The 20187-nt window shown below is 37.5% G+C and overlaps 1 protein-coding gene across 9 annotated transcripts in view; it reads right to left on the bottom strand.

The window, feature by feature from the left end:
- LOC105488099 (IQ motif containing H) overlaps positions 1-20187 on the bottom strand; it is a 257039-nt gene that overhangs the window by 197408 nt on the left and 39444 nt on the right. For 7 of the 9 annotated variants that reach the window (XM_071101156.1, XM_071101155.1, XM_071101154.1 and 4 more), the window contains exon 5: positions 6683-6799. The exons of the other annotated variants lie outside the window; for them this stretch is intronic. In XM_071101156.1, coding sequence (XP_070957257.1) covers positions 6683-6799 — 117 coding nt within the window. The remainder of the gene's footprint in view (positions 1-6682; positions 6800-20187) is intronic. 9 annotated transcript variants of the gene reach the window in all.

Genomic DNA, 20187 nt, shown 5'->3' on the forward strand with positions numbered 1-20187 from the left:
AGTCCAAATTTTGACATTATGCTTCATTGTTGACTTTTATCTGCAGTTGTAAACAGAGTAACATTGCAACCTTGCACTGTCAAAGACTGTATAGCTCATTTCAAATCATGTAAGAACCAACCCAAACTTAAATCGAGCAGTGAAACAATCTGTGATGCTATATTATCATGATGTGGCTATATTACTGTAATTGTACAGTTGACTATTATGCTGTACCAAAAGTATGCATCAGAGAACTTGCCTGGCTTTTAATTGATAGTAGCACACATGTGTTCTAATACTAGTACCAATTAATGTTTACTGAATGATTACCAGGAGTCAGGCACTGCTTTACGACCTTCACACATATTAGCTTATTTAATCTTTGCTTATTTATTTGTATGATTCTTATAGGAGTGTATATGAGCAGATCTGAATTTCAAAATATGACTAGTACAAAGTTACACCCTATCTAATAAAAAACACCTTTATGGGAAATTCAAATGTACACACACACACTCAGAGTAAGCCTGAAAGTACAAATTAACCCACGGACGATCAAATGATCGAATGCATTAAAATTTGGCATCAATTGAAATATGTAGGTATTGTTCTTTATTATACTTAAAATGCTTAAATATTTATCATTAAAAATGAAATACAAATTAAATGCTGAGAACCCCTCTGAAACTCACTGGAGTTCTCTAACAATTTGAAAATGAACATTAAATCCTATTACTCACTTACACTAGGATGTAAAAAGAGCCAAATCAGATTCTTTTCTAAAAGCATAAGTGTGAAGAAGGAAATGAGAGATTTTTAGTACTAATTCATTTTTAAGGAAGGTAAGAACCTTATTAGGTACCCATTATGTGCCAGCAATGTTAATATATTATCTGTATTCTCCATAGCACCCTTATTTAGTAGGCATCATTATCCTGAATTGACAAAACAGGGAACTCAGGATCTGAAATGTAATTTGCTTACCTAGGGTTCAGTAACTGCAAAACAGCAGATAGGACCCAAACTCTGATCCATCTCAGCTCCAAGCCCCTCCCAGCACACCAGATTGCCTCTCCATCTTGCTTCCCCCCATTCATAAAACAGAAAAATGAGAATGAGTGAGACAGAGTAACCTGCTCTTGGAAACACTAGTTAGTTAGTGGCAAGGCTGCAACAAGAGTCCAGTAGTACTGGCATTTCACTAGGTAAATCTTATCAGATGGCCCATGGAGGGGGTATCCTGTGCAACTCGGCCTACTAGGAGCCAGCAAAATCATTACTTCACTTCAAAACTCAACATCAGTCTATATAGCTTCAGAGCAGAGACTAGACAGAGGAGGGGACAAATCAGTCCTGTCCTTAGTACCTATTATGTGTAAAATAGTGCTTGGTAAAGGGGAGGATTTGAAAAACAGACAAACAGAACAGACAACAAGGTTCCTGTCCTCATATCTGTGTGGCAAAGAAAGCATAATCATGTAAAATATTAAATAGTATCCCTGGAGGAGACCTCAGCAATATTCTGGTTCCCTCCCTGGACCCCTACAATAATGTGTTTTAAATGACAGTATAAAACAATGGCACAATACAATATATGAGACTCACCAATAGTAATAACTAATATTTTTCAGAACACTTCTTTGTACCAGGACCTTTGTTAAGTGCTTTGAATTATCTCATTAAAAACTCAATACAATCCTATGAGAGAGATACATTTATTATGGACATTTTACATGAGGAAAGGGAGACTGTTTCTGGGAGATCCCAGTCTAGTAAGGATTCACACCAGGCAGTCTGACCCAGAATCACTATTCTGAGAGCTAAAAAGTGGTTTCAGTTCAGCACGGGGTTGGTTTGGGAATGCATGCAGGATCTTGGCAGAGAAGCTCAAGAAACATACCACTGTAAAGAAATTAAAATAACTCGGCCGGGCGCGGTGGCTCAAGCCTGTAATCCCAGCACTTTGGGAGGCGGAGACGGGCGGATCACAAGGTCAGGAGATTGAGACCATCCTGGCTAACGCGGTGAAACCCCATCTCTACTAAAAAAAAATACAAAAAACTAGCTGGGCGGGGTGGCGGGCACCTGTAGTCCCAGCTACTCAGGAGGCTGAGGCAGGAGAATGGCGTGAACCCGGGAGGCAGAGCTTGCAGTGAGCTGAGATTGCGCCACTGCACTCCAGCCCGGGCGACAGAGCGAGACTCGGTCTCAAAAATAAATAAATAAATAAAAAAGAAATTAAAAGAACTCACTACTGTTAGATTTTTTTTTCTGAATGTTATCTGACAAGGCTATAGCCTCTCATTGCCTCTCCCTGCCCCCAGAGCAATGGGCTTTAGTGAGACAGCCATCCACCAGCCAACATTCCATGGCTTTCCTCAGCTTTCCCGTCACTCCAAACCAATGCAGAATAGAAATTCTAAACAGCAACAACATACAAAGGCAATACACCACCACCTCCACCACCACCACCACCATCACTGCCATATTGGTGGAATACATTTTGTAGGCTGTGAATCAGGAAGGACATGAAAAGTCATTCCTTTGTTGAAAACTCTTTATCTAAGCAACCTGAAGAGAAAGCTCTCTTAAAATGATGGGAGTGGGATGTTGTGCATGCCACCACAGTCCTTGGGTAATGACTGTATGTCATAAATAGGATATGGCATTTCAGAATGTCTTTAAAGCTATTTCCTTTTGTTCAACTAATTTAATTTACCAAATGCTCCTGGGAAAAGGGAGGGGGGCCAAGATGCTGACTCCACATTTCCTGAAAAATCAACATTTTCTTTTTAAACTGCTCTCAAAGAAATTGCATCTGATTGTTGTCTGCTGGCTCCCTCAAACTCTACCTCTGTCAAAATTCTGCCCCAGCAGGTGTGAGAAAGAATAGATGCAGAACTTGAGTGAATACCCACATCTGTTTTTGGAAAAAGAGAACAGAAGCAGCACAGAAGGAAGTAAAAGAGATAATTGCTGGCTTGAACTACAATACGTTTTACTTGTGGGCAGAGGGCCAGCTTACAGCAGGCGGAACATGCAGGCCCATCTTATTGGAATTCAGGGGTGGGCCTCCACTCTTGTCCGGAGACAGCTGTAAACCAGCAGCCCATAGCATCACAATCAGGCACTGAGTTTTGTCAAGGAATGCTGATACGTACAGAAGCAGCTTTGTCTGCCTCAACTGCACCCCTGCCTGGTGAAATGACAGTCAATCTCTGATTCCAGATGACAAGAACTGGATAAAAACTTAAAACAAATGGCGACCTTTCAAAAGATTAATTTGTTTACCAACAAAATGTTCCCTCTTTGTCATCTGAGATGGGGGTGACCTTCACTTTCCCATATCTAGCCTGAAAGGATGCTGACTATAGTCATCTGTTAAGTTAACTCCATCTCAGCAATTATTCCCTTTTTTTATTTTTAGTGACAAGAAGGGTTTATTAATTCACTCTGCTTCTTGTTATGGTTTATAAATGCAACAAGCTCATTCTGAATTACTGCAGTGTAACATCAATTTGTTTAAATCTAATTCTGCTACCGTTGCCAAATTATGTTGTGACTGTAATTGTGGCCATATGCATGGGCTTAAAACACAATCATGTTCTGAAATCGCCCTTCTTTCTCCACTCCCACCCCCTGCCTCCACCCCTTACTTCTGGTGCTTCTTCTAATCATTTGACATTAACACAATTGCCTCACTTTCTATCACTTTATCATTTCAGAAATGAATATGCTTTCAGTGAGAGAGAGATTACTATGTACACCCCAAGTGAAACAGTAAAGAATGAAACTATGATTTGTGAAGTGTGGTTGCTACCCAACTAAGTTAGTGGAAAACACTGCATAACATATGACTCATAAAATCTAGAAATCATAATAGTATTAAATTCAACCTCATGAATAAATAAAAGATTCTAAGTTTACATTGCATTATATATTTATTTATTTGGAAAGTGGGACCAAAGAACTGGTATAATTCTACAGCAACTCATATCTTGCCAAAAAGAAAAATGTTTTTATGATTCTTTTCTAGGTCATAACAGTTATAATCAGAGTTATTTGTGCAGCAATTCAAAGCAATGTTTGGTTTGGCTATTTTGTTATGCATTCATAATCGTTCTTTTAAAATTCATGTTAACAGATACATGTTTGAAGCCTTTTAAGAAACACTTTTTATTTAAAAGAAATAAATCAAAGTCAAATTTTCTCTTAAATTTTTTAGATCTCTTAATGTGTTATATTATAAACTCTAACTGGAACTAGATGTCAGTGAGGAAATGTGAACAGTACCAGGGATTTCTTCTTGTTTCCACATACCTTTGAGGACCTACTAGAAAAAATGTTAGAAGGCTGTTTGTTACTATTTGTCAGACTGAAGATATTGAAAAAACCACCAGTGAGTCTCACTTTTAACACGTTTTTGGTAAATTGATTTTACATAACAGAGTCACAGGATATACAATTTTCAAGATAGTTTTGCAATATGAGTATGTGTGTGTGGCAGGGCTTATATGTGTTTTCAATGCACTAAAATCCTTGCATCAGCCTCTTATTATCAGGAGGAATACACCACTTCCTAAGATTGAGAAGATACCAGCTTCTGGGAACAAATAATGGAAAGTGGCTACATATTCACATTCGCTCTGTCAAAAATGTCTAAGGTTATTTACAGGCTTTTGACAAGCTGATCAAGTTTCATAAGAAGTAAGGAAACACATGGCCCTCGGCAGCCAAATAATAATCCCCTTCGAGTGTTTAGTTCTAAAATGATTAGCTTTGATGATGCCTTTCTAATTAACTATACATCACAGTGCTAGACACATTACTCTAGTTTGGGTTAGTGCTTTTGGAATGATTTTTATAAGTGGTAAATCACAACTGCATTTATCCCCAAATGCTTTATATGACTGTTTAAAACCAAATACCTGAACAAACTTCTTTCACAGTGCTTTTTGCACAATGCTTCTGTTTTGTAAATCCAAAATGAAAATACTGTTTTTCAGTTAGTACTACCATACAACTATATCAACACAAAATGATAACTATTTGATCAAAAGGCTGACAGTTTGAAAAAAATATACATAATGTACATCCAATTTTAAGTTGCTCTGGTGTAGATATTTATGGCATCAAGTTTGACAGAAAAAGGAGATTTAATACAGTAAATGAACATCTATTAGCTATATGTCATAAAAGGCAAAGTGCTTTCCCAAATTCTCTTTGCTCAAAGTATATAGATACAACATCCAAGGCATTCATTCTATTTGGAAATTGGAAAAATATATAATTAATGACTAAGAATCTGTCCCAAGTTTTGGATATAATTTTGAAATCTCTATTTACTTAAGTCTGAATCTTCATTCAGATTCATAAAGCAAAGCATAATCCTTTTTAAATCTAGAGGTATGCCTTTTAAAACTCCAGTACTCATCAGAAAAAGTTCGCATGAAACACAACAGTTGCCTCAGGCTACAAAGCCTCAGTACTCCTCCAGCTAAGCCAATATTAATTCTAGATTGAAGAGGAAAACCAACAACAACAAAAGAGAAATCTGCTTCTGTCTGTGTTGCCAGAGAAATAATATTTGTATTTCAAGAGCTTTGGGCTCATGGGAAGCAGATAAAAACCCTTTCACATTATTCACAGTGACATTTTAAATAAAGTTTCAGCAGGAATAAAAATATCTAACTTTCCGGTTATTTCTTAGGCTATACAAGTATTTGTAAGATAAAGTGCTCTTAAACCAAACCTGTTAGAATAACATAAAGCACATATAAAGAAACTGAAAATACATTTCAGGGTTACATGAATGAAGTAGGCAGTTGAAAATGTCTATGTAGGAAATTTGGAAGATTAATCTAAGAGACTATTATGCTAGTTAGAAATGGCTTTGCAATTTAATTCTAACATTAATCTTGCTTTTAGTTTTGATTTCACCAAGTCATACATTTAAGAGCTTTTGAGAGAAGCCAAAGGTTAAAAATATATTTACAAAAATAGAGATGTTACCTCAGTAATTGTTTTCAGTGTTAGAAATGATCTCAAATTAAATAATTTCCCAGTTAAAATGAAGCACTACTCTTAATTCTCCTAAGAAAACTCCACAACATGGAAAGAGTACAATCCTTGCTTTAGGACAAGGTAGCATCTAGTCAATGGCAAAAATGGGCGTCAACTCTGAGATCTCTTACTGCAAATCTACATTTGATTCTTTTTCCCTCTCATTATTTTGCTGACATAAAGGATTAGTCCCTGCTTACCTCAGCTTTAGAATAATATTCTCAAATATTTGTACATTATGAGAGTATATACAAGTGAAGAGGATTCTGTGCTGTTGTTTTATTTTGATTTTTCTAGTGCTAAGCCTACTATCAAAGAAATACAATATTTAAAATTTCTCTATTAATTCTTTTTGCTGGTAAATTATTTCCTCATTAAAATTATGGTACTAGATTATTTAGGAATATCAAATAAAATAGAGAAATCTGAATGAGCTACAAATAAGTCTTTAAAATAGGCGTACATTTTCTTAATCATTGCTAATTACAAACAGAATGAGAGCCACTCCATCTCCAAAAAATTCCAAAGACAAAAGGATCACAATCTTTACTTAATATCTACATTACATCTTACACTACTAATAAATGACTTTTATTTCTTAAAAAATAAGAGCTCATTAAAACAACTCATTACTTACACATGCTTTTCTCTGATTAATATATGGTAAACTGATTCCATAGTTCGCATTTACAGCAGCTCTGTGGTGGATGTTTTCAGGATCCTGCATGATTTTTACATTCAACCCTATCTTTTGCTGAAACAAAGAAACAATGAAACTTTCATGCTGGATGAACAAAAATGCTTACTAACATTTTATATCCTCAAAGGAGTTTAAAGTTCTTTGGAAATAATTATTTTAATGAAATTCTCACTGGAAAAAAATATATTTGGATCTTTTATTTAGGCTGCTAATCAGTCCCTTTTATTCACAGAAAAGGAACTTTCTATAGGTTTTCCTCCGTATATCCCATTGCTCCCACAAATACATCCTCAGACACATTTTCTCAAAAATAACGCTGGAAGCCAACCAAGGTGGGCAAAGGACTAGATAGAATACCTGGTCTTAATTTATTTTTAGCTTTCCAGGTCAAGGATTTTGCCAATGAAATCTATACCACAAATACACAGGCAGAGGGCTCCCTTGGTCTGTTAATGTGGCCACTTTCCTCTAGGGACATTTACAGGTAAATCTCAATTTGGGCCTGGTAAATTTACAACAAATTTATCTACTCCTTCACAGAGATTCTGTTATCTGCAAGAATAATTTATGCTTTCATTAGGAAAAAAAAAAAAAAAAGCCTCTTGTTTGAACCACTTATTCCTCATTTTAAATAATTCAAATTAGTTATCATTGACATGCTTAAAAATAAACCATGAGAGTGGGCCACATGGTGGTGGTGGGAAGGGGCACTAGATAGTTGTCAGGACCCCTAGGTGCCAGCTCTCCTCTCGACTGCTCTGTGTGACCTTGGGTAAGTCACTTCACCTCTATGGAAGTCAGTTTCTTTATTCGCAAAATGCATGTTAGACTTGATGGTCTCTTGAGGAACCATGCCCGAGCTTTGGGATTCTATGATTTTAGGCTAAAAGATAATTTCGCACGTAGGGAATATGGTATTATTAATAATTTCTAGTCTTTTGTGATTTTAAAAATTGTAATACAATGCATATACCATAAAATTCACCCCTTTAAAGTGTACAATTCAGTGGTTTTCAGTATATTCCTACAACCATCGCCGCTATCTAATTCCAGGACATGTGCATCACTCCAAAATGAGACCTCATACCCATTAGCAATTGCTCCCCATTCCCTCCTCCCACTAGTTCCAGGCAACCAGTTATCTACTTTGTGTCTCTACTGATGTATATCTATTCTGGACATTTCATAAAAATGGAGTCAAAATATGTAGGTTTGTAGGCTTTGTAACTTTTTTAAAAGGAGGTTAGAAGTACCGTGAGCAACTTAACTGTTTTCCCTTCAATTAAGTGTCTTAGTTTTGAGGGTGATCTGACGCAGTTGTTAAAATGGTTGTAGGAATCAGACAGATTTGTTCATGATCCAGCTATTTCTTTGACATAAGCATTCATAAAGGGTCTGTGCCTAAGGTCAAAGTGAAGAAGAAGGCTACAAAAATATCTACAGAATGTATGCTAGATAAGCATAGATATGCCTAGGTAAGGTCTTTCTTAACAGATATTCTAAATCTTCCTTTTATACTTTTTAATAGCATGTTTGTTGTTGCTGTTTTGAGATGGAATCTTGCTCTGTCACCCAGGCTGTAGTGCAGGGACACAATCTCCGTTCACTGCAACCTCCGCCTCCCAGGTTCAAGTGATTCTCCTGCCTCAGCCTCCTGAGTAGCTGCGATTACAGGTACATGCTACCACACCTGGCTAATTTTTGTATTTTTAGTAGGGACAGGGTTTCACCATGTTGGTCAGGCTGGTCTCGAACTCCTGACCTCATGATCCACCTGCCTGAGCCTCCCAAAGTGCTGGGATTACAGGTGTGAGCCACCGTACCCGACCAATAGCATTTCTTAAACCAAATCTCCAAATAACTGTCCTCAACTGTCTACTTTATTTAATCTGGGCAAGAATACAGGATTCAAACAAGGCATGTCTATTTCCTTCTCCTTGAGGTACATGTGGTCACAAAAGTAATGTCATACCTAATTATAAATGGCTTTTCTTCTGTGGGTAACACTCACAGCACTACTCCAGGGTTTTTGCATGGAAGCAGATTGCCTCTTCTATTGAAATTAATACCTGAACATAATATTTTCCTTCTTAAACGTTCAGAATAATTGCTATTCTACCAAGGATTGGGAAATTGCTAATATGTATTATATTGACTGGATCTGGGTTTTTGTAATTAGGGTATTTTTAAAATGTGTGTATTCTGGATACAGAATTGATGGTAATAGCTTCATCTATCATGTCTAAGCTGTTAGAACTTTTTAATTATGGGATTATTTGCTCAGTGGGCCATAGCAGTTTTCTTAGTTTTATCATGCTCCATCAAGTTTGTGTGGTTATAGGTCTGGTATAGGGAGGAAATGGCCAAATACAGAATCACTGTTAAAACTGGCCTTAAAATCCTGTAGTGTTCTGCTTATTGTTAAATTCTGTAGCACTAGACATAGTTATTTCTGAAAAGAAATCAGTATGTAAATAGAAATCCAACAGAAATGATAGATGTACTATCAATTCTTTATTGTTGGGTTCTAAAGCAATGACTTGAGGTTAAAAGATAATTTAAAAATAGTAATGTTCTCATATTTACTATTTTGGTACCAATGCTTGTGTATACCAAAAGAGTAATATGTAGCACACATGATTTAATTGCTCTTTTCAAAAACACTTAAAAGGCATCTATGTTTAAAGAATATTAACATAATCATACGAGCATAGTGGCTCATTCCTGCAATCCCAGCACTTTGGGAGGCCGAGGTGGGTGGATCATTTGAGGCCAGGAGTTCGAGACCAGTCTGGCCAACATGGTGAAACCCGTTTCTACTAAAAATTAGCCAGGCATGGTGGCGGGCGCCTGTAGTCCCAGCTACTTGAGAGGCTGAGGCATGAGAATTGCTTGAACCCAGGAGGTGGAGGTTGCAGTGAGTTGGGATCATGCCCTGCACTCTAGCCTGGGCAACAGAGTGAGGCTCAGTCTCAAAAAAAAAAAAAAAAAAAAAAATTAACATAACAAATATTTCACTGAAATTCACTACCAAATACATTCAAAACCTAAATTTGTCTTACAAACCATCTATTGTGATATATGGGAAAATACTTACAAACATATGCTGTATTATGAGACCCAATAATAAGGTTTTCAAGAAAATCAATTATAGACTTCAAAAACAAAAATAAAATTAATCATTCCATTAAGCAGGAAAGTATGCTCTGGAAGATGATCATTTTTTACCAACAGTAAGATAAATATCAGAAATAATTTCAGAAAATTTTAGTAAATTGGTCAAGAAAAATATCAATGTATGTAATCTATCTTGAGTCACTAAACAATCTAAACTTTGTATTCTCTCCTTTTGATGGTAATTACAAGCAGATATATCAAATGTGACTCTCATTCTGACTTTGGTTTGTAAGAACAAAAGTTATTATCAGAGCCAATTACTGTTTTACCTACATGGCTGCACAGAAGCAGGGAGCTCAATTTTCATCTCATCAGTGATTTTGTGGTATTTATTTTATTACTATGCCCACAAAGCTATGTAAGAAGGAAATAGCTTACGCTATTAAAACTAGGGTTGGAATATAGGAGGCTAAGGTTTCTTTTAGAAGAACTTCTGAATTAAAAACACTAGGCAGCGTGTAATGCCAGCTCCCCAGACATGGGTAGACCATAAAATGACACACATCTGAGCAGTAGATCCCACACAGAGTAATCAAAATTGAAATGCTTCACAAACAAAGTTGAGAGAGGCTATTTACTAAGTTACAGTATTATCAACAGTGTTTGCTGCAAGTAATGTCTTCTAAAGTGGATATTGCTTAATATCATATTCCCACTGGTTAAAGACAGCTGCTGTTTAGTCTCAGAAGCAGAGAAAAGAAAAATACAAAGAATTTAGTCACCTTTAACACTCATTCTTTCAATCACTGTCTCATGTAATACAAAGAACAATAGACGTCAAGTCCTGATTTGAGCTGTGTCATCTAGATTTCTCATTTGTAAAACTGGGTAGTAACACTTAGCTTCATAGGGTTGTTTATGAAGTTCAAATGACTAATGTACGGTTAAGTATCTTATAAATTATAAAGTACTATTCTGGAGCCAATGTGAAAGAGGCTCCCACTGGCCCCAAAATAACGATTACAATGGATTGAAACACTTCAAACATATAAAAATCCATGAGTTCTTAATAATATTCTCTTCCCCTCAAAAACCTAGTTGATAAAATTGATAAATTAACCTAAAAATTGATAAATAAAAGAAGTAATTAAGCAAAAAGTAAGTAATTAAAACTGGTTTTCAGAGTCACCAAAGAGTTGCTAAAGAAAACTTCCTCACAGAGGCTAAAAAAATGCAAAGGAATGATAGAATTCTAAAAATCACTACTTTGTAATTCCTAATGAAATAATGTATTAAAGCAAATATCAATGGTTGCTAATATCATTAAGTGAAAGGTTGCAGAGAATTTTATAAAAGACAAATAAAATTTTAAAAGACATTATAAAATTTTATAAAAGACAAATTCAGCTGATAATTCTCATTGATCAGTCTTAATATTATTAAAAGACAAAAAAAGAAATTGCCTCTTGATATGCTATAAAAGAAAATACACAGGCACTGGGTATAGCACCATTGTACAATAAGAAGTAGTCCTGCCAAAAAGACAGAATCTGAATACAATCAAGCTTCTAGATAAAACTACCAATTTACAAGAGATACTAGGGACAGAGGAACATGTAAAATGGCACCACGGGATTGCAATCAGATAAATCCAGACTGTGAGAAGAACCTATATGACAAATGACCTGGTTTCTTCAACAAATAATTGACATTAAAATTTTTTTATTTTTAATTTTTGTGGATACATAGTAGGTATATATATTTATGGGGTATATGAGCTATTTTGATACAAGCATATAATGAGTAATTACATCAGGATAAACAGCCATCACCTCAAGCATTTATCCTTTCTCTGTATTACAAACAATCCAGTTATACGCTTTTATTTTTAAATGTACAATAAATTGTTGAGTATAACAGAGTGACCAGCCAGTGTCACCTTCTTTTGATATACTAGATCTTATTCATTCTATTTAACTATATTTTTGTGCTCATTAACTATCCTCACTTCTCCCCAAGCCCCACACTACACTTCCCAGCCTCTGGTAACCGTCCTTCTACTCTCTATCTCAGTGAATTCAATTGTTTTAATTTTTAGCTCCCACAAATAAGTGAGAACATGTGAATCCTGCCCTTCTATGCCTGGCTTATTTCACTTAACATAATGATCTCCAGTTCTATCCATGTTGTTGCAAATGACAGGATCTCATTCTTTTTTTTTTTTTTTGGCTGAATATATTCCATTGTGTGTAAGTGCCACATTTTCTTTATCTATTCATTTGTTGACGGACACTTAGGTTGCTTCCAAATCTTGGCTAGCGGGAATAGTGCTACAATAAACATGGGAGTGCAGATATCTCTTTGATACACTGATTTCCTTTCTTTTGGAAATGGGATTGTTGGATCATATGGGAGCTTTATTCTTAGTTTGCTGTTGTTGCTGTTTGAGACAGATTATTGCTCTGTCACCCAGCCTGGAGTACAGTGGCACAATCTCTGCTTACTGCAACCTCTGCCTCCCGGGTTCAAGTGATTCTTGTGCCTCAGTCTCCCAAGTAGCTGAGATTACAGGCATGCACCACCACACCCAGCTAATTATTGTATTTTTTAGTAGAGATAGGGTTTCATCATATTGGCCAGGCTGGTCTTGAATTCCTGGCCTCAAATGATCCGCCCACCTCAGACTCCCAAAGTGCTGGAATTACAGGAGTAAGACACCACGCCCAGCCTATTTTTAGTTTTTTGAGGAACTTCCAAACCGTTCTCTATAGTGGTTCTATTAATTTACATTCCTACCAACAGTGTAGGAGGTTTCTGTTTTCTCCACATACTTGCCAGGATTTGTTATTGCCTGTCCTTAGATAAAAGTCATTTTACTGGGGAAGATAATATCTCATTGTAGTTTTAATTTGCCTTTCTCTGATGATCAGTGATGCTAAGCCACCTGTTTGTCATTTGTATGTCTTATTTTGAGAAATGCCAATTCAGATCTTTTTTTTTTGACCAAGTCTCACTCTGTCGCCCAGGCTAGGAGTGCAAGTGGCATGATCTCAGCTCACTGCAACCTCCACCTCCCAGGTTCAAGCAGTTCTCCTGCCGCAGCCTCCCAAGTAGCTGGGATTAAAAGCTACGACATCACGCCTGGCTAAATTTTGTATTTTTAGTAGAGACGGGGTTTCACCATATTAGCCAGGCTGGTCTGGAACTCCTGACCTCAGATGATCTGCCTGCCTTGGCCTCCCAAAGTGCTGGGATTACAGGTATGAGCCACCATGCCCAGCCTCTTTTGCCCATTTTAAAATCAGATTATTAGATTTTTTTTCTCCTAGAGTTGCTTGAGCTCCTGATATATTCTGGTTATTAATTCCTTGTCAGATTAGTAGTTTGCAAATATTTTCTCCCATTCTGTGGGTTGTCTCTTTGTTGATGGTTTCTTTTTGCTGTGCAGAAGCTTTTTAACTTGATGTGATCCCATTTGTCCATTTTTGCTTTGTTTGCCTGTGCTTGTAGGGTATTACTCAAGAAATCTTTAAATGAGTAGGGTATTACTCAAGAAATCTTTAAATCTTTAAACGAGGGAAACTGTTTAGATAAAATGAAATACAATTATAATGTGTGGACCTTGTTTGCATCCTGATTCATGCAAACAACAGTAGAATGACAATTTAAAGACAATTGGGGAAAATTGCACATGGACTGGGAATTATACAATATTCGTGAACTGTTGTTAAGTTTTTGGCATGATGGAGGGAAAGATGGACAAGGATGTTTGCAAGAGAGAGACTATGGTGCTGAACCATTGAATCAGTTAGAAGAGATTTAGATTATATAACAGAAAATGCTAACGGGGTCTATTCTCACTAGTTACAGGTGATAATGGTTATTTTTAAAAATCTTTACCAAATAACATATGATAAAGTGAAATGATATAATGTCTGGGATTTACTTTCAAAGACTTTGCCAAAAATAGTAGAGGGAATAGATGAAATTAGAATGGAAAAATTATGTTAACTGTAAAAGCTGAGAGATGGTTATATGGATTTTTGCTTCTATTCAAAAATACATTTTCTTAATAAAGTGTCAACCAAAATTAAGGTGTAATTAAAATGTAATGATTCATTATTTTATTATTAATTCTTTATTTTATTTATTAATTATTTTATTATTAACTCTAACACTCTATGCTCTATTACCTCCCCTCTTATCTCCCTGTTAAGGCTAGAAGGATCAACAAAGTAGAAGCCCTCCACAATCATAGCATCACTTAACTCCATGCTGCTTCTAAATAGCCCAGCTGCTGCCTAACTGCCTCAGGTTCACAAAACCTAAAGGCTTACCTACTTCTATTGAGATGTGGCCTTCCCGTTTTCTCTTTCCTACAGGAGTTGAACTGGAGAATAAGAGAAGGGTTAGGGGAGAGAGCTAACATTTTTTCAGGTCCCATTTTGTGGCATGCACCAGAACAGGTGGGTGTGGTCATATTCAACTGATTTTAGGATTTTAGTCCTAAAAATAACAATAGGAAGTATATGATATTGTCACTACTTTGCCAATGAGGATAATTGGTTAAGTGACTTCTCAAGGTCACACAATCCAGAAGTGAGGAGACAGGATTTGATTTACGTCTCTGAATCCAAAGCCTTATTTCATCACAACATACTGCCACATTATAAAGAAGTGTTAGGTGATGCACTCTTGATTCAACTTCCTATCATCCTATCAGATCCTTTATCCACTCTACTCCCCACAGGCACTGCATGGTCCATGCTTCACTGATTATTACATAGACCTCCTTAATAGTCCCTTAGATGGGTCTCTTTACCTCCAGTCCAACTTCTGCATGATGGCCCGCCCTTAATCACTGAATCGAATATGTCTCTCACCTTTAAAATCCTCCACCAGTTTCCCTTAGGGTGGCGTAGTCTGAACCATTCCTACTTTCCAGCCCCCACTCCTGCCATTCCTTCCTGACAAGTCTGTGCACTTTTCATGCTGAATGACCAGTGCCCACACACAACACGCTCTCTCCACCTCTGCAAGTGAGCATGCTGTTCCTTCTTCTGGGAATGTCTTCTTCTTCCCTCTTCAGTGTCTTCTGATCACACTTTTATTCAAACTTGAATTTCAGTCAGGCCCAAATTACTCTGGGAGGTCTCCTCCAACCTCTCTCTCTCCTTCTTTAATTCCAACAAAATTCATTCATTCATTCAGACACTTCTTGAGAGCCTAGTAGGTGTTAGAAACGGGAAAGATGAAGTCCCTGACCATGTGGATCTTACATTCTTGAAGGTATGTGAGGAATCAGACAATAAGCACATAAACAGATATAAAATTAATTTCAGATTGCCCTAAATGCTCTAAATAAAATACACTAGGATAATGGGATAGAGAATAAGAGAAAACTACCTTAGATATTATGGTCAAGAACAGCCTCTATGAGGAGACAACAATTAGACTAAGACCAGAGTGATGAAACTGAGCTAGTTAAGCAAAGATCTCTAAATGACTGAGGAGTGAGAAACTGATGATTCGTGAAAGGAAATAACTGTAGAAACTAAGGCCTTAATAAGAGGCTGGCCTTAATAGGAGAGGGACACTTCCATTATGATTAGAGAGAAGGCACAGAAAGTACATCTCGACCTAGAAAGGCTGATGTATTTGGTTAGGATTCATTTGTCTATATGTGACTAAAAACTGGAAGAATATCGTTTAAATAGGACAGAATTCAGTCTTCTCATGTACCTGAAGTCCAGAGGTAGGTTGTTCAGGGTTGATTTGGAAGTCATAAAATTGTTAGGGATCAGACCCCTTCTAGCTCAGTACTCTTCTATCCCAATATGTGGACCTACTCTTCCTGTCTAAGATGGCTGCTAGATAGAGTTCCAACATCATAGATTCATCCCACGTAGCAAAAGAGAGGAGGGAGAAGAAAAGGATCAAAGGGCACAAGCCAGTTCTATCTTTTTAGAACATTTCCTGAAAGCTACCCATAATATTCCCCCTTACATTTCATTAGCCAGTACTTGCCTATATAGCTATAATCAACTGCAAAGGAAGCTGGAAAATATGGTTTTTACATGGGACAGCCATATTTCTAGTTAAAAAGATCAAGGGCGTTATGACAAAGAAAGAGGGAGAGGAATACTGGAGATACTAGCAGACTCTGACACAAAAAATGAGGTAGGTGAGTATGAAGGGAGATCATCAGCTGAAAGTAAGGGGAGACAAGGGTGCTAGAGGTATGAAGAGAGAGGAGAAAGTTTAAAATAGCCATCTCAAGGGATGAGAAACTGATTTTGCTATAGAAACGTGCTAGCACATATAGGCTGAATTTAGTGCCTACCAGAAATTTGGGGTCATAAAATTAAAGTCAGACCACTAAGCACCATTGTGAGATGTACTACAGCTATATTTAGCTTCTCAGATGCAAACACAGAGCAGTTCGTTAGGTTTAACCAGACTTGTGTTTTGTCTCCCAGGCATGATGGAGGGAAAGATGGACAAGGACGTTTGCAAAAGAGAGACCATGGTGTTGAACCACTGAATCAGTCAGAAGAGATCTGACATTACAAAACAAAAAACCCTTCTGGGGTCTATTCTCACATGGCAGAGGTAGTCAATTGCTAGCATTAGTTCAGCTGCTCAGAGAAGCCATTGGGGGCCCAGTTCCTTTCTCTCTTTCTGCTCTACAATCATCAGGGTGTTGCCTTTGGTCCATGCTTGTCATCCCATGGTTGCAAGATGATTGCTGCAGCTCCAGATGTCATATCTGTGTTTAAGGAAGGAAGAAAGGAGAAAGGGAAATAGGGGCAAAGGAACATGCCAGCTGTGACTATCCCCGTTATTAGAAAAGCAAAATATTCCCTGGAACCAACCCCCAGTAGACTGCTGCTCGGTACTAACTGGACAGAACTGGGACACGTGGAAATATTTTGCTTTAACGAAGGCTCAGAAATGAGGAATCTTATTCCTTATGACATATTGCCACCCTAAGTAAAATCAGTTCTGTTAGTAATATAGGTGAGGAAATAGATATTCGGCAGAGAACTAACAATTTCTGCCACAACCATGGCATCTAATCTAGCTGAGAAGGAAAAGACAATAAGATAAAAGTGATAAATAGTGAAATAATGAGAGGTCAATGGGTTGAAGGTCCTCATAGTGTTGAAGAATTGTTGGAAGAACATACTATATGTGAGCTGGCAGTCTAGGATGCAGAGGTCATACTGCTGTGCTTGAAAAAGATTTTCAACATGATGCACTTAATGGTTACATCAAAGCCCAGGCATTAGGCATACCCTCTGGCTCTACAAGAGCATGTTTTCCAAAACTCTATTATAGCATTCACTACTCTGTCTGTAGGGGACCTTTCAAATTGCAAGTAATATTCTCTAGTGTAAGCCTCCAATAACTTTTGCTCTCACGTGGTAATATCCAAAGTCTCACAATGGTCTACAAGATCTGGCCCCTCCTACTTTTTCCACTTCACTCTCCCTTGCACCCTCCTCTTCTTTGCTACTCACACTCATAATTTAGGGTCTTTCTTCTGTCTAGATGCATGTCCTCCAAGGAGGCACGTGACTTGCTCCTTCAGAGCCATCAAATATGTGCTTACATGTCACCTTACAAGTTAGACCATCCCAGTGCTCCCTATGTTCCTTTCCCAACTTTTCTCTCACCAACTAACGTGCTATTCACTCTGGCCCTCCATATCCACGGGTTCTGCATCCATGGATTCAATCAAAAGTGAATTCAAAATATTTTTAAAAAAATGTATCTGTACCAAACATATATAGACTCTTTTTCTTGTCATTATTTTCTAAACAATAGAGTATAAAAACTATTTACATAGCATTTACATGGTATTAAGTATTATAAATAATCTAGAGATTATTTAAAGTGTACAGGAGGATGTGCATAGGCTATATGCAAATATTACACTATTTTATATCAGGGTTTTGAGCACACACAGATTTTAGTATTCAAGGGAGATCATGGAACCAATCCCCCATGAATAGTGAGGGACAACTGGATGTTTACTTTTCAAATTGTTTTTTGTTTTCCTAATGACTACTCAACCCCAATTAGAATGTAAGCTCCATGAGAGCAGAGAAATTTGGCTGATGCCTAAAATAGGGCCCAACATGTATTAGGTACATAATAGAGGTTGATTAGTACTTATCAACAAATAAGAACAATAACTAACACTTATACAGCACTCACTATACAACAGATACTACTGTTAAACTGATTTTGCAGATGAGGAATTGAGGCATGGAGAGGTTAAGTGACTTGCCCAAGTATAGCTAGTAAGTGATAGAGCCAGGATGTTAACCCACAGTTCTAACCACTATGTTGTCATCTAAGAGCCTACTCCAGGCTAGACACTGTTTAGACACTGGTTACAGCAATGAACTAAACAGAGTCCCTCTGCTTTAGAAATAAAATAATCAGATGCAATGGATAACAGATCCAGGATTGGATAAGAGAGGAGTAAAAGTCATTTGGGAAATAACTTGGGCAATCTAAATATGAACTGGAAATTTATTATATTCAAGAATTATTGTTGATTTTATTAGGTGAGATAAAGATACTGTGAGTGAAAGAGAAACAGTTCATTTTTGAAGATTCATGTTAAAAGCATTAAGGAGTGAAATTGTCATTAGGTTTTTATTTTATTTTAAAACACTTCAATAAAAATAGATGAAGCAAAAATGGTAAAGGTTAACAACTGCTCGATCTAAGTGATGGAGAAGTGGTTATTTATGTTATTTTTTCATATTGTTTTAGTCTGTTTGGGCTGCTATAATGAAGCCTGGGAGCTGGCTTACCCCTGTAATCCCAGCATTTTGGGAGGCCAAGGCAGGAGGATCACTTGAGCACAGAAGTTAGAGACCAACCTGGGCAACATAGCAAAACCTTGCTGCTACTAAAAATTTAAAAATTAGCCAGGTGTGGTGGCATGCACCTCTAGTCCCAGTCTCAGCTACTTGGGAGGCTGAGGCAGGAGGACTGCTTGAGTCCGGGAGATTGCGCCTGTATGATAAGCCATGATTGTATACTGCATTCTAGCTGGGGCAACAGAGCAGTACCCTGTCTCAAAAAAAGAGTCTAGATGGTTTACAGACAACAACATTTATTTCTTACAGTTCTGGAGGCTGGGAAGTTCAGGATCAAGACACTGGCAGATTCAGTGTTTGGTGAGGGTCTGCTTCCTGGTTCATAGATGGCCATCTTTTCACTGTGTCTGCACATGGAAGAGGGGCCAAGGAAGCTCCCTAGGGCCTCTTTTATAAGAGCACTAATCCCCCTCATGAGGGCTTCACTCTCATGAGCTAAGCACTTCCCAAAGTCCATACCTCAAAATGCCATCACACTGTGCATTAGGATTTATTTAATAACATGAATTTTGGGGACATACACACACATTCAGTCTATAGAAGGTATATTTGAATATTTTCATATAAAAAGGGTTTTTAGAAGCCATGGAAAAGGAAACAAATCCTTTCAAAAAGTTGCTGCTCTTATGAAGCTTACATTCTAATGAGAGGGCAGAACTCACAGTGGATCCTTGTAGGCATTCTTTTCTCTCCAATGTATTCTATACAATCCAACTTGCCATCTCATCAGCAAAATTTTTACCCTGATAGAGGTATAACTTACAGCGAAAATTTGTGAAGGAACCCTTGCCTGCTCTGACATTTTCAGTTTTTGATCTTTTACCATATTATGCCTCATAATGTCAAAAATTCTCAAAACTTTAGTTTGGGTGAAATTTTGAAAATCGCCTTTCTTAATGAGATCAAAATTCAAAAAATTAAAGATTCTTCCCAGGTTAGACACAAATGTATATTGCTGTATCATACTAGAGCACAAAATTTTTTTTTTTTTTTTTTTTTTGAGACGGAGTCTCGCGCTGTGTCACCCAGGCTGGAGTGCAGTGGCGCGATCTCGGCTCACTGCAAGCTCCGCCTCCCAGGTTCACGCCATTCTCCTGCCTCAGCCTCCGAGTAGCTGGGACTACAGGCGCCCGCCACCACGCCCGGCTAGTTTTTTGTATTTTTAGTAGAGACGGGGTTTCACCGTGTTAGCCAGGATGGTCTCGATCTCCTGACCTTGTGATCCACCCGCCTCGGCCTCCCAAAGTGCTGGGATTACAGGCTTGAGCCACCGCGCCCGGCCAATATTTTTTTTAATGTTTGATTGTTAAGGCATGCATTTTAAGGAACTTGGGGTGAGCTGGTGTTTATCCTGGGTAGAATCAGATGACTGTTGAAGTCCTTTCAAAATGTGAGATTCCAGGAGATTCTAGTATTAGGTTAATA

This window comes from Macaca nemestrina, chromosome 7 (genome assembly GCF_043159975.1).
Source record: "Macaca nemestrina isolate mMacNem1 chromosome 7, mMacNem.hap1, whole genome shotgun sequence".
NCBI lineage: Eukaryota > Metazoa > Chordata > Mammalia > Primates > Cercopithecidae > Macaca > Macaca nemestrina.